General features: G+C 35.9%; 1 protein-coding gene across 1 annotated transcript; it reads right to left on the reverse strand.

Moving 5' to 3' along the window:
• Positions 1–7,902: 7,902 nt before the first annotated feature.
• Positions 7,903–12,944, reverse strand: LOC125681943 (uncharacterized). The gene is made up of 7 exons (XM_048922234.2): positions 10,747–12,944; positions 10,223–10,531; positions 9,967–10,131; positions 8,962–9,153; positions 8,677–8,860; positions 8,320–8,534; positions 7,903–8,198 (listed from the first exon to the last, which is right to left on the reverse strand). The coding sequence occupies exons 1-7, from the start codon at positions 10,790–10,792 to the stop codon at positions 8,089–8,091; spliced, it is 1,221 nt and encodes a 406-aa protein (XP_048778191.1). The 5' UTR covers positions 10,793–12,944; the 3' UTR covers positions 7,903–8,088.
• Positions 12,945–13,665: the final 721 nt, after the last annotated feature.

Below are 13,665 nucleotides of genomic sequence, written 5' to 3' on the forward strand. Positions count from 1 at the left end.
GTCAACGCCATTTCTATGTCGATTTCATCAGGTCAATGTCATTCTTTTCAAGAATCGCAGGACCACATTAAATCTCATTTTAAAATATGCAAACATTACCAAATTGTGTAGATTCAAGATTTTGCTTTTCAAATAATGGACCTCGAGTTTAAAAGTGGGGCTATATAAGCGGGGATCCAATCTTACATAGTACATAAGGACCAATGAATCTGTTTAGATATTTCACCAGAACGCAGCATGTTGCATCGATTCAAATTCAGTTATAATGTGACTTTGTGGGGCTAGAGTCGGGTCTGAATATGGTCTCAAAAGAGGGCCAAATATATTTTTGAAATCTGATGAAGTTAGGCCAATGTAACTCAGGTGAGCATTGGGGTCCATGGGCCTCTAGTTTCGTCGCTTTCCTCCAAACTTCGCCTGTGAATCAGAAGAAACTGTTTATGTCTCGAGTCCAGTACATGTATACCTATTTAAGGTTCCTCCATTGACGGGACGATAAAAAAAAATCTGTGCGTAATAGATAAAGTAAGTAAAAGCTTTTCTGCTGACGCTGGGCAATATTCTGACTCGATCTAATTGAAGATACATAATTCATTTTGTCTCATTATCCTTTCAAAGACCAGTGGTTATTACAAACATATCGATTACTCCAACAAATAATTATGTTGTTGGGGTTTTTATTATTGTTGTTCGGGAGGGAACATGAGAGTTTGTATTCAATATTTTACCTTATTACCTGTGTGTGGTTGCAATTACTTTATGGTCAAGACAAATAGTTCACGGGGTGTGTGACCGGTCAACAAGGGATGCCTACTCTTCTTGGGCGCATGATCTCGCCTCTGGTGATTCCTGGAACCCGCGTTTGCCCTGTTCTCGGTTGTGTCTTCTCTACTCCACTGTACGAATTAAGCTTATTTTCACTTTTTTCATGTACGATACTAAAAACATTTTAAAACTAATAATTGAGGAAATCATTGATGTAATACTTTTCTTTACGTTGGCATGTCAATACCACGATCGAGAAATCGTTTCATGTCTTCATCTATTTAACGATCTACGAACAACCCTAAAATAAAATAAATAAATGTCTATTCTGTATATACATACATAAATACCAAGGATAACCCATGAAAGCTCGAAAGCTTATTTCTAATGGGGTCCTTTGATGCACGGATGTTTGCGCTAGGGGTCATTTAGTTCGGAATCATCACGGTCGAGTTTTTAATATTGGAGTTTTAGTGGTTACGGAGATGTTTTCCTTTCTAACTTTTGCAAATATTTATCAAAATTTATAAAACGCACAATTTTACAAACAAATATGCAATCAATGAAGCTCCCTCTTTCAAATTTTGGTGCGGAGGTCATCAAATCAAGATTCTAGAAATTTCGGAACCAGAATGTCGGATACCTTGTATGAAATTATGTTTTATCGACAACATACCGAGGAAAACAAGATCCATGTAACACTTTCAAAATCCTTCTGTTGATGTATCAAGTGATTTTTGAAACAAATGAGAAATAGACAGGCTAAAATGACTAAAAAGATCTTATCAACTCGCACATGTATATACGTTAGCCGATTAGCATCAAGGATTTCCCCCTTGTAATTTACAGAAAGATCTCGACAAAAGTTGATTAGATTCAAGGAAATTCCTCGACTTATCATAATATCACATTAACGTACTTCCTTACAACCTTGATGATAATCAACTTTCACAATTGTTACTGTGACTGATATCTATTATGAAGGGGAAAAATATTGAAAGTGGTTACCACTGCATGAATTTGGTGGTAAAGAGTAAAGTTATGGTAGCGTTCCGTTGTTCTGCCAATCTTTAGTGTAGAAGAGGGTGGGTATCACCAAGCTTTCATAATCTAATTATTATATACTTTCAATTTCATCTCTTCTTTTTTCTTTAAAAGTTTGCGGGCATATATCGTGCGATGTATGCCTGGAAACATTCCGGCCCGCAAACATTACGTCACAATCAATACACAAGCAAATTACTACGTCGATAATTTTAAAAGTTTTCGTGTTTTTGATCTTTTACTCAGTTAAATCAATAAAGAAATTGTTAAAAATAAATTATTGATAGTTTCTAAATGAAATTGAAAGTATATAATAAAAAGGTTATAGGCTTTGTGTGGGAAAATATGACGACCTCGTTTTTTGTCGCGGACGGACCTCGCAAGCTCGGTCCGTCTACGCGCCAAAAAATTCGGTCGTCATATTTTCCCATACAAAGTCTATAACCTATAAATATCACTTAATACATGCAATACTTATTTTTCCCTAATTTCTATAATTGCTAGTATAAGGTTTGCTAGGCGGCGCAGTGGTTGGTTTAAGTATAAAGAGATTAAGTCGCGGGTTCGACATGGAAACTCGTCATCAATCTCTACCCAGAGTTGTCGTTCCTTGCTCTCACTTACACCTCTGTTAACGTCTCAAAATAAGCCATGTTATTCCACATGTAAATCCACTTCTTTTTTTTTACGGCTAATAAAACTAAGAACTATTTTATAGAATATCGGGAAAATGTAGGACAAGCAACTATTTGTAGATTTTTTTCCATTACTATATATTCTTCGTGTACCTATGTATAGGCCTGGTGCAATAGAACTACCCAATATCCGTGTTTCAACCCAAATCAATGCTTCTTGTGTCACAAAAAGACTTAACATCTGCTCAATATTTATTTATTTACGTATATTTTTGTAAATGAAGTCAAAACCATACTTTATTTGAGCATACGTGCCATTTTACAAAAATCTTTGTAAAACCCTTGAGACGTTGACAGAGGTGTAAGAGAGTGTAAGGAACGATAACTCTGGGTAAAGATTGGATAAAACGGTAGAACAAATTTCTCCGGCGCGTAATTCAAAGTTGTCATCCCTGTTCATTTCCAAAGGATTCGTGTGGTGGAGGTCAATAGTAAATGTACCCAGAAATTTTTTTTTTAATAAGTTCAAAAATAAAGTTGCAGTTTATGAAGACATTGTAATAGTAAACCTGCATTTACTAAATTCAAAGCAGTTGAAATGAATTTAAGGTTCAAGTTGAAAAAGATTTTCAAACCATCGACGGGGGCCAAAAAGAATTTTGCAGACCATACAATAATTAAATTCCCCATAGTTAATTTCATTGTGATATGATAAGTATTACGACCATGTATAATATCCATAGAGAAAAAGAGAAAAGAGGGTATGCACAACAAATATGTCCAGCAACAATTACGCTGGCTTTCCATATGTATTTCACCTATTTCATGTTACAGCCCAATAAATATAAGATTTATTTTCTATTAATGCAAAATTTATATAACAATTGACTAGGCTGAAACTAGCAGCCACTAACCAGCAGCCATTAATGCCGTAGAAGCTAGCATCCAATGAAAAAATTCATCAAAGTACTGAGAGTACTCAGACGGAATACTAAGAAATAACAAATAATAGATCGATAATTTTTCAAACAATTAATAAACATATTCTTAATTATCGAGTTTGATACTAGAAGGCGATTGAGCTTACCTGAAAGTCCCTAATTTTACATCACATAGGGCTATTATGAATGTTAATAACAATCTTTAAAGAGTCCACAAAAGGAGTACAGACACTATGTAAGGGACCCCTTGGACTATCATTTCCTGCCCTTAATTTGGGGTTGTATGGGTGCCACATGGGGTTGCCCGAGGGTGGAATAACTTTTCAGACCTCTCTAATTATTGAATATGGGGTGATCGAATGAAACAAAAGTGATCAAGAGATAGACAACAATGTATACGAACCCATAGAACACTAAAAAGGGGTCACGACGGCAATTGAGCTCACCAAAAAGTTCCTAATTAAACGTCATGTAGGGTCATAATGAAGGCAAATAACAACTTTTAAATATTTGGAGAGTCCACAAAAGGAGTATGCAGGCAAGGAGGAGGACCCCTAGGACTATCATTTTCCGCTCTCGGTTAGGGCTGTAGTGGTACCACCTTGGGCCTCCCAAGGGTGGGGTCACTTTTCAGACCTCTCCCACAATTGAATAGGGAACAATGAAAGAAAACAAAGCTGATATACGGATAGAGAACAACGAAGTCAAACATATTGAACCCTTAAAACTATTAAGTACAGTCAAGCTTAGCTTAATGTTTCCGATTTTACATCATGTCGGGCCATAATGAAGGCTGGTAACAGCTTAATCGTTTGAGATTCCGCGAAAAGGCTGGCAAGGTAGGGCCCTTAAGATCAAGCATTTTCAAGGGGGTAACATCAACGGTAGTACAAAATTCTGGGTCTATACATAATTTTCACCAAAAAATATAAGTTTTCTATGTTTTAAAGAAATAAGTTGTCTTTCTCTATCTCCACACTTTCTGGTTAGGGTCACTTTGGTGTGCTATTTCCATTCACCATGACATTAAATTAACAGTACTAGGTTGCATCCTTTTGTTGAGCTTTCTTAAAAAGAGGTACATTTTAGCCGGAAAGCAAAGTTAACATAATGGCGACGTCAATCTACACAGGTAGAGTCTATAATATAACCCAGTCAGAGTTCTCGGGAATATAAATTCCAATTTAGTTTTTGGAATTACTATAATATTTGATCCCGATCTCAAAGATTTACACGGCAGTGACATCATCTTTCCGAATCAAGGGTTTTTTACTCTCTCTCTCTCTGGTTCATATAAACCCTTGACCGAATAGGCACAGCAAGACTGGTTGAAATAATGCTCCAAATATACAAATGGTTTATCGTTCAGACCATAATCAAGTCAAGAGGTGGGGTCATATTTCAACATTGAAAAATGACCCAAATGAAAGGTGAAGATAACAAACAGTGATCAATCTCAAAACTCCTATAAGCAATGCAAAATAGATAGTCGGGCAAAAACGGACCCCTGGACACAAAAGAGGTGGGATCAGATGCCCAGGAGGAGTAAGCATCCCCTGTCGATCGTTCACCCATCATGAGCCGTATATCTTGATCAGGTAAACGGAGTTATCCGTAGTCAAAATCAGTATGCCAAGAACTGTCTAACAATCGGTACGAAGCATTGACCCAATGATAGGTTGTATTGACAAACTAGATCGTTATAACGAACATAGAATTTGCGAAATGCTTACTTTAAACGAGAATGTTGAAACCCCTGTACCATCAACTTGTTTGTCAGTAGCTTGCCTCAATTTAACTCTGACCATACACAGAACAAGCTTTTGTGTATCGAATCAGTTGAGATATAAACACCATATGCAGGTGATAATGGAATATTGCTACAAAAATATGGGAAGTTGACGATGGAGAAGCTGAAATCAACCCGTTTGTCATAAAGCTGAGTTGTTAGTTTGCCGTTAATATCTACTTTCAATAAAATATCTAAGTATGAAGCAGAAGTGGACGACTCTGTGGTGTCTTATTTTGCGCTCACGGGGATATATCGAATCGACATTTGAATGAAAGTTATTATTGTTAATAGATAAACCGTCGTCGATATATCTAAATGTCAAATTGAAGGCCACAGCAAGAGATTTTTTTCTTCTCACGTAGAAGTTTTTGAATAAATTCTGCTTCATATGAATATAAAAAACAGGTCAGCTAACAAAGGAGAACAATTCTTCCCCATGGGAATTCCAACAGACTTTTGGAAGACCTGATCACCAAAGACCACAAAGATATTGTCATTGAGAAACTCTAGCATATTTTTTATTTCAACTTCAGAGTACTTGTGCGTGGAATCAGAGTGGTGTTTAACAAAGTAATGTTTTGGATGACTGATCACAGATATCAATATTTGCGTTTTTCATTGTTTGTTGAAGCAACTGTCTATGTCAAAAAGCTTAGTCTTTAATTTATCGTGAGGAATGGTCGTGTGAAGTGTTTAAAAGGCATACGTTTTGATGCTATTGATTTGAATATACAAAATATACAAAATGTGTCCTATATACGGTGATCCCCACGTGTAACTTCGGAAGGTCGGTGGTCTCTTCCCAGATACATTGTATCTGGGTTCTCTCTCCCACCAATAAAAACTGGGCGCCACCATATAACTGAAAAATTGTTGAGTGTGGCGGTAAACTTCAATCAATCAATCAATTGTAATAACTTATTTGGCAAATACGAAGTCTTATTAAAACAAATATCTTCAATCCAATTGAGATTTGACTACTATCGATTAGAGTTCATGTTCTATGGCCTTTACAAATTTACATGAATATAACTGAATAAATTTACTATTTAAAAGAAATCGTAAATTTTAAACGAAATGATGATGATATTTAAAATTTTGTACAACGCAGTAAACATTCTGAAATTTTGACTTTAGTGATTTCATTGGTCATGTTAGAATTGATAATATGGAAATTTTCCCAAAGTGAAGGCAAACTGTCGCAAAATTCCAAATTCCAGTACCACGGGCCATGTTCCCAAAATAAGGAGGGTAAAGAATTGGGGATGAACATTTCATCCTGGTGTTAGTGTGTGTGTGTGTGGGGGGGGGGGGGTTACGGGATAAATTATTTATTTTCAGCATGGTTTAGGCTACATAATTTATTCCCAGGTACATCAACGCCAGATTAATTTTTCAATTTAAACAGCGGCTTAGTCACCAACTTTATCAAACCAAACAATGGTAGGAGAATAAGGATTATGAGTAGGATTCACGCATTGTGTTGTGCAATTAGTGGACTCTTAAGACTACATTGGGAGCAATCAAAAATTAGGATGGGAAGTCGGGGTGGGGGTACATGTGTTTTATCACCGTCTAAAATTGAGAAATGAAGTACAAAATGATGCAATCATACGACACCCAAGGGGATTTTGACATTTCGATTTTCATACCACAACCACGAATATCCAAATTCTGCCACCCCAACCATCCACTCAGAATCAAATGGCCTTCCCATTAGAAACCCTTCAGAGTTAATACAACGAAGTGCAACTTAGATTGTGTCAACTCTGAGCTGTCTTTTTAAAAATCAACATCATATGTACACCCCTTTTTTATTTTACACTTACGTTCTTTTTATTCACAAATACCCACCATGCGACTGAGTGTGCCTACTGTTCAATACTTCTGCCAGCTCTGAATCGCCCAACACCCGTAAATCAACATTCGTAAATATCCGTTCTGATTTTCACGAATGAATCATTACTATTCGTAATATATTCTTGATGGATAAAATGCATTCAAGACTTTACAAGTCAAAACATGAATTTACTCAGCCTCATCTGTTGCCAGGGGGTTGTTCGGTTTACTGCTTTGGCTAATAATTTTTTAAAGCATTTTAAAAGAATTTTAAAAAAATGATTTCCTGTATTTCATCATTGTATTTGTACATTATACATTAAGTGATTTACGAGATAAATAATTCATTGCAATAGTACTTTCTATTGCTCCTTTGCATAATGATTATCAAAATTTCGATTATTACCACGTTTGGAAGAGATTGTATTTACCTAAATCGCATCCTCTCCACCTGTTTTGCACATTTCCGTTTCTCTTTCTAGCAAGATTTTTACAATTTCATACATGTACATATGAATTTAAATACAGAGTTTAAAATTTCTTTACTCGAACAGTCAAATGCCCTTATTCTTATCTTGATCAAGTTATAGGTCAGAGAGAAGATTCAACTCCAAAAGAGAATTCTTATTAGGGATCATGGACATGAATTATGAAGGACACCAAATTGAATCTGCACTACTCGAGGATCATGCCTGCTTATTATGATTGACGATGGCTTAGCAGTTAGATTTTCAAAAACATTCTATATTTCCATGTAACCTTTGATCTCTTATTGCGATTTCATTTAATCTTCGGGAGCCACACGATAACTTATCTGCACAACCCGAGGATGCTCGTTTATCAGTATTCGCCTCGACACTTTTGCCGAGTAATAAGTATACAAATGTTTGGTTTATGATATTTTATTTTTCAAAGCAAAGAAGTTATTGAAAGCACTACGAAAGGGTTGATGATTTTTAAAGGAATAGCCCTTTTCACATGGTTTGGATATCGCGTGTCGATACCCTATACAGTCCCGGCGTCCGTTTCATCTACATCTCCCGTTGAATTATGTGCATCTATCCTTTGAATGTCAGTAACCAGTATTTTCGTTCCTCATGTATCCCATTTCCATGATGTCGCGGATATTCCCAGTATTGAGGAATTCAAAGATGGACAGCAAATATTGGAGCTGATGCGGTGCTGCAATTGTTATGTATAATTCATAAAGTTCCACATTTCCTTAAAATGTTAAAATCAAACTGCAATAGTTTATATAACTTATTGTAAACAATACAATTATGCATGTTATCCAAATTCTTACCGAGGAATTGGGACATGAAATTTGTGAGGTCTGCTGTATTTCCGCTGGTCACGTGCTTCTCCACTTGTTCGAAGTGCAGCATGGCCGACTTGACGTAGTCCTTGTACACTTGTAGGATGGCAGTAATGGCGGGGGTGACGTCTGTAGTCATGTATGTGGGTAGGACTTCCTTTAGCCAAGCCTCTGTCTCAGCGAAGGGTTTGATTCCGGATAATCTGTTTCAAATTTAAAGTTTTTGTGTCACGTCTTCAAAAACGTATAACGGGTACATTCAAATAGGAAGCCGGTTTTAGTAGTGAAGATATTTAGCAATAGAGAAAAATGTAACATTTGGATGAAAATAACTTTAAGCCTTACCCATCTTGAAAACGGCTAACAATTGTTTGGAATTTCCATAGATCATGCACACTCGGACATTGGAAGACAAAATCAAAGTCCGTCAAAAGTTTATTCAGTTTCTCATCGAACATGACTGGTGTCCATTTATCCTGCTCAGCTTTCCACATGAGCATTTTCATTTTTGCAAGGAATTCCACGATATCTGAAACATTGTAACATTATACTAGTAAATAGTACACCACGCTTACCTAAATATACCAGTATACAGTATCTAATTCACAAAGATTTACAAATGCAATGTACCATTAAGTTGGAAATACTCAATGCGCTCCATAATGCCCCCGTAGGCATGTTTATGCGCTGTCATAACAATTTTCTGGGTGACTTTGTCCACAACGGCCGTATCTGTTATCCAATTCCCTAAAACTTTTCTCACGTGATAGTTCATTTTCCCATCATCCTCTGCCATTATACGTACTTGGTCCTTGAAAACATCTGGATAAAGTTAAATTTGTATGAAAGTTCTTATACAACCGTTTTTAAAACAATACACAAGATGTAAAGCGAAAGGACAAAATGCATTACATCACTCGACATGTTTTTCACTACGCATTTTATTAAACGCTCGCTATAATTAAGGAATTAAAATGAACGCAATATGTAATAAAATGTTTGTATTCAAAACTTCCAATTGTCTGATCAGTTGAGAAATAAACATTCGATCTCCAATGTGTGTAGAGTGTAGAAAGGTAATGGTTTGTCGGTTTACTGCGGACTTATTTGCAAAAGCAAAAACAACGAAATGCTTACATGTTTGCATCTTGTATCTATAAGGATTGAACCAAAATTCAACTTTTTAATGTGTTTTTTTTTTCAATGAAATTTTGAAAATCAATTTAATTGTTGCAATATTTTTTCCATTGTAGCATGAAAGACATTTACAAAGTATATACCTTATGGTATGCTAATAATTTTAGTGGAATAAATTTTGGCGAACAGGGAAGAGTTATCTCTTGCAACTACTTAAGTCGCCATTGGGTGCATATTTGGCGAGTGAAAATTTCGGCGGAAAGCCATCTAACCGCTCAAATAAGCCAAATTTATCACCTCACGAAAGAAACCGCTGTACGATATAACGTCTTTCATACGAATATCGTGCAGTCCCAACGTTTTATCATTTGTTATGGCGGGCTAATTTTAATTAGACTGAGAGTATCATGTACTTATAAAATTACAGCTGTCAAATATAGAGAATGCATTTCGGTTTAGGTTAGGTCAAATATCAATTCAGTATATAGCTCTACTCACAGAAAACTATTTGGTTGATTCTTGTCGCTGCACACTGGAAATGGGCATCCAAGAGCTCTCTGGCAACGTTAAAGAAAGTCTGTTCTTTGGTCATCATTTCGTCATTGTTGTCATACCATGCACTCAGCCGTACAACAACATTACGTGGTGTTAACTGCATCTCCGCTGAAAATTTAGGGGACGTCAATAATGAATCCACAATTACTATCATTTGAAAACACTCATGCTGACTCGATATTTCAAACAGTGTACTTACATGAAAATGGTCCACTTGGGAAACTGTTGAAGTATGGCTTCAGAAGCTTTCCGAACATTTTGTAGAGCCATTTGTATGGTGGAGAGGAGGGGTCAAGTTCATCGTTATCGAACCCCAAAAGCCCGAGTGGTCTGGTACCGGGGATGGGGAAATCTGGCGTAGATCCGCTCAGTGGCACGATACTGCTCATAGAATTCTCGGACCTACTACCGTCGACAACATACTGTCTGAAGCTTGCTGCGAGTCTCTCTAGTTCTCCGACGATGTCGCGTAGTTCATCCTCGGAACTCACTGGCTTTGATAGCGAACCTGTGTGAAAGTAACAAAACAGTTCATGTGAACACAGAAATCTTCCATATGTTATTCAAATAGACTAGCATTACGTGCACTCCATTTTTGTGCGTGTTCGAATGGTATTACAAATGTATCTCCTTTACTAGAGGTCTATAAATTCTTGCTTAATACATTTCAATATTCAAGGTGGAAAGATTGAGACACAAAAAATTTCCATGAAAAACTCTTACCGTGTGAAACTACGATCAAAACCACGAGGACTTTCAAGAACTCCATGCTTCTGTGATGTGATGTCAGTTATACCCGTCGTCTCGAAGTACAGGCACTCACCCGCTCAGTCCTTTTATACCTACCCAACCTCGTGCTGTGTAACAATTGGCTCTTAAAATTTGATGACACGTGCATTTTGGCTAAAAGGAATTTCAAGGAATCGACTTATTTTATTTTTCTGATCCAAGTTTCTTATTGTCTTAATTAGTACAGCTCATCAGCTTACAACAAGTAATACAAATACGGTAACACTTACACTATAAATAGCTTAGATCAGAGTAAATATAATGTTTGTATATTCATATTCATTGCAATAGTATTATATGAAACAAGAGGCACATGGGTCATAACGCTCACACGAATTTCCTTGGATCTGTTGAAATTTAAAAAAAAAAAAAAGATTTTCCTCTCTTTATTCCCACTAAAAATTTTGACCCCATGTTATGATTTCACCCTAACCTCGCGAGGTACTGACTTAACCAAACGTGAACCCACACAACACAGGGATGCTTCAATATCTGTATTATCAACAAGACCTTGTTATATTGGAGAAGAAGGTTTTGAGAGATTTCCCCCGATATCCATATATCATGGCATGTAAACTTTGATCGCTGATTTTAACCCCATCCATCATTCCCCGGAATAGTCCCCGAAAAAGATTGAGTGATGTTTTAACTGCTCTGAATCCATAATTTGAAGAAAACAAAAACAGCCTTAATCCACATAACTTTGAATGCTTGCATAATTCTGTGATTTATTATGAAATGATCAGGAAATTTAAGTTCTCTGATTGACCCAGATTTCCCTCTTGACCAACAATAGACTTGCTGACATTTTATCGAGCAATCAAATTGCGCGTTTTATAAAAAAAAAATGTGTCGGTAAGTCAAAATGACTTTACCAAAAATTACTAATTATAGTCAAATTACTATAATTTACAAAAATACATTCTTAATTTCCTGTTACATTTTTTCCAGAGTTCCTATAACAGTTTCTAGGTTTGGACTATTGAAGTATAAAATCATTTACATCTGTAATGTAAGATATGGATATAATGCTCATGGTTTTATTTTTTTGAAGGATTTAAAAAAAATATTGTGAAAACTGTCGTAAAATCCCCGAGCGGCCGGTCTACTTGTGGTTGTGTTAGAAAGTACGCATGGGAAAATGAGAAATAATTTTTAATGTTTCGGTAGAATACCTCCTTATCAACAACATGTATAAAAAATACTAAATAAAGAATTTTAAGGTATAGTCTTGATTACTGTTATGAATAAGTTTCATTTTTACTCACTAATAAACAAATATTATTGATTTACGTTTTGCAACAAGTCCTCCCCGGGGTGGTAGTGTGTGAAATATGGAAGCAACTCACCGTGAGTTTCCAGTTATTAATTTGTAAATAGATTCATATTTTAAAAAGAAAAATTATTTTGGTTTCAATATGCTACATCAAAATTAAACGTTGATCACTTTTCAACGACAGTTATTGATCAAAATTTAACGTGAAAATTTTGATCGTTGAGAAATAACCCCTGGGGTTGTTTTTCAACGGTGTCACTATTTAATTTTACGCCTTTAGAAGCTTCAATTTATCACTTGTTACGCCCCTGATTGTTAAATAATGATGAAAGTGAAGTAGATCAAATTCACATGACTGGCAAATTATTGGAAGCTGGCCTTTTTGCACGGTAGTAGGTCGTTCCGTCCCCCATGGTCGATTCGGCCCATTTTACTTAGTCGATCCGACCCCTCCATTTTTTTTTTTTAATCAAAGATACAATAAATGATTATTACTTAAGAAAAAGGGAAGTTTTTGCATCTATATTGCAGTTAGAGTTAACTGCCTAAATCAGACGTGTAAATAAAATTGTTCATTTGGGTACTAAAGCGTATTGCATGCCAGTTTACTACCCATATGCACGGCGACGATTATGATACATATAGATATAACAGGCTAACGCGATATTGCAAATGTATTCTTTATATTCTGTATTTGTTAATTGTTTCTTTTATTTGTTCAAACACAGTGGGTACGGCATCGAATACGTATAGCCGTTGATGCAGATTAGATGTGAAAAAGGAAAAATGAAGGAGTTATAAGAAAAGAAGTATAAGAACCTCCCCACTAAACCTCTTTCTCCTCTTCGATTCACCTCCTTCCTCTCATCCTGTCCGCCCCCTCTTATATCATGTATACTGTTACTTTCTGCTGATATTACCTCTTATCAGTTTTGGGGAAATAGCAAAGGATACAGATATGTAAGGAACAGAAAGCAGATCGAGTACAGGACAGCCTGACCCCAACTGGACCCCGACAAACGAAATGCGTATCTTTGATAGGAATTAACCAATTACCCGATATCAAAATATACAGAGACATATAATCATTTCTATGATATGTACTGGTCAGATGACAATGCATCGGTATTTTTTTTAAAAATATTTGATGACAATGGCAACAATTTTGATAAAATTTCCGGTCCGTTATTTGAAAAAACACCATAAAACACACACACACACACACACACACAAACACACACACACATACACGTGATTCTACAGCATAAAATATGCATATATGTAAATACAAAATATTGCAAACATTTTGAATTATGTCAGAGAAAAAGTACGATTATGTACGGTGCCGACGAAGACTCTATGATCTACATATAGTACTAAATAGTGATGCTTTTAAAAGTACGCTTAAAATATTAGTAATCAATTATCACTACATGTAAAATCATGCAAGAAACTGTACTCTATTGATTGAATATTGTTTAATGTCCCTCTCGAGAATGTTTCACTCATATGGAAACTACTTTGTAAAAAGGGATTCTATTATGTACGGTGCATACTCAGTACACAAAGACCTGCAG

The sequence above is a fragment of the Ostrea edulis genome, chromosome 2 (genome assembly GCF_947568905.1).
Source record: "Ostrea edulis chromosome 2, xbOstEdul1.1, whole genome shotgun sequence".
Taxonomy (NCBI): Eukaryota; Metazoa; Mollusca; class Bivalvia; order Ostreida; family Ostreidae; genus Ostrea; species Ostrea edulis.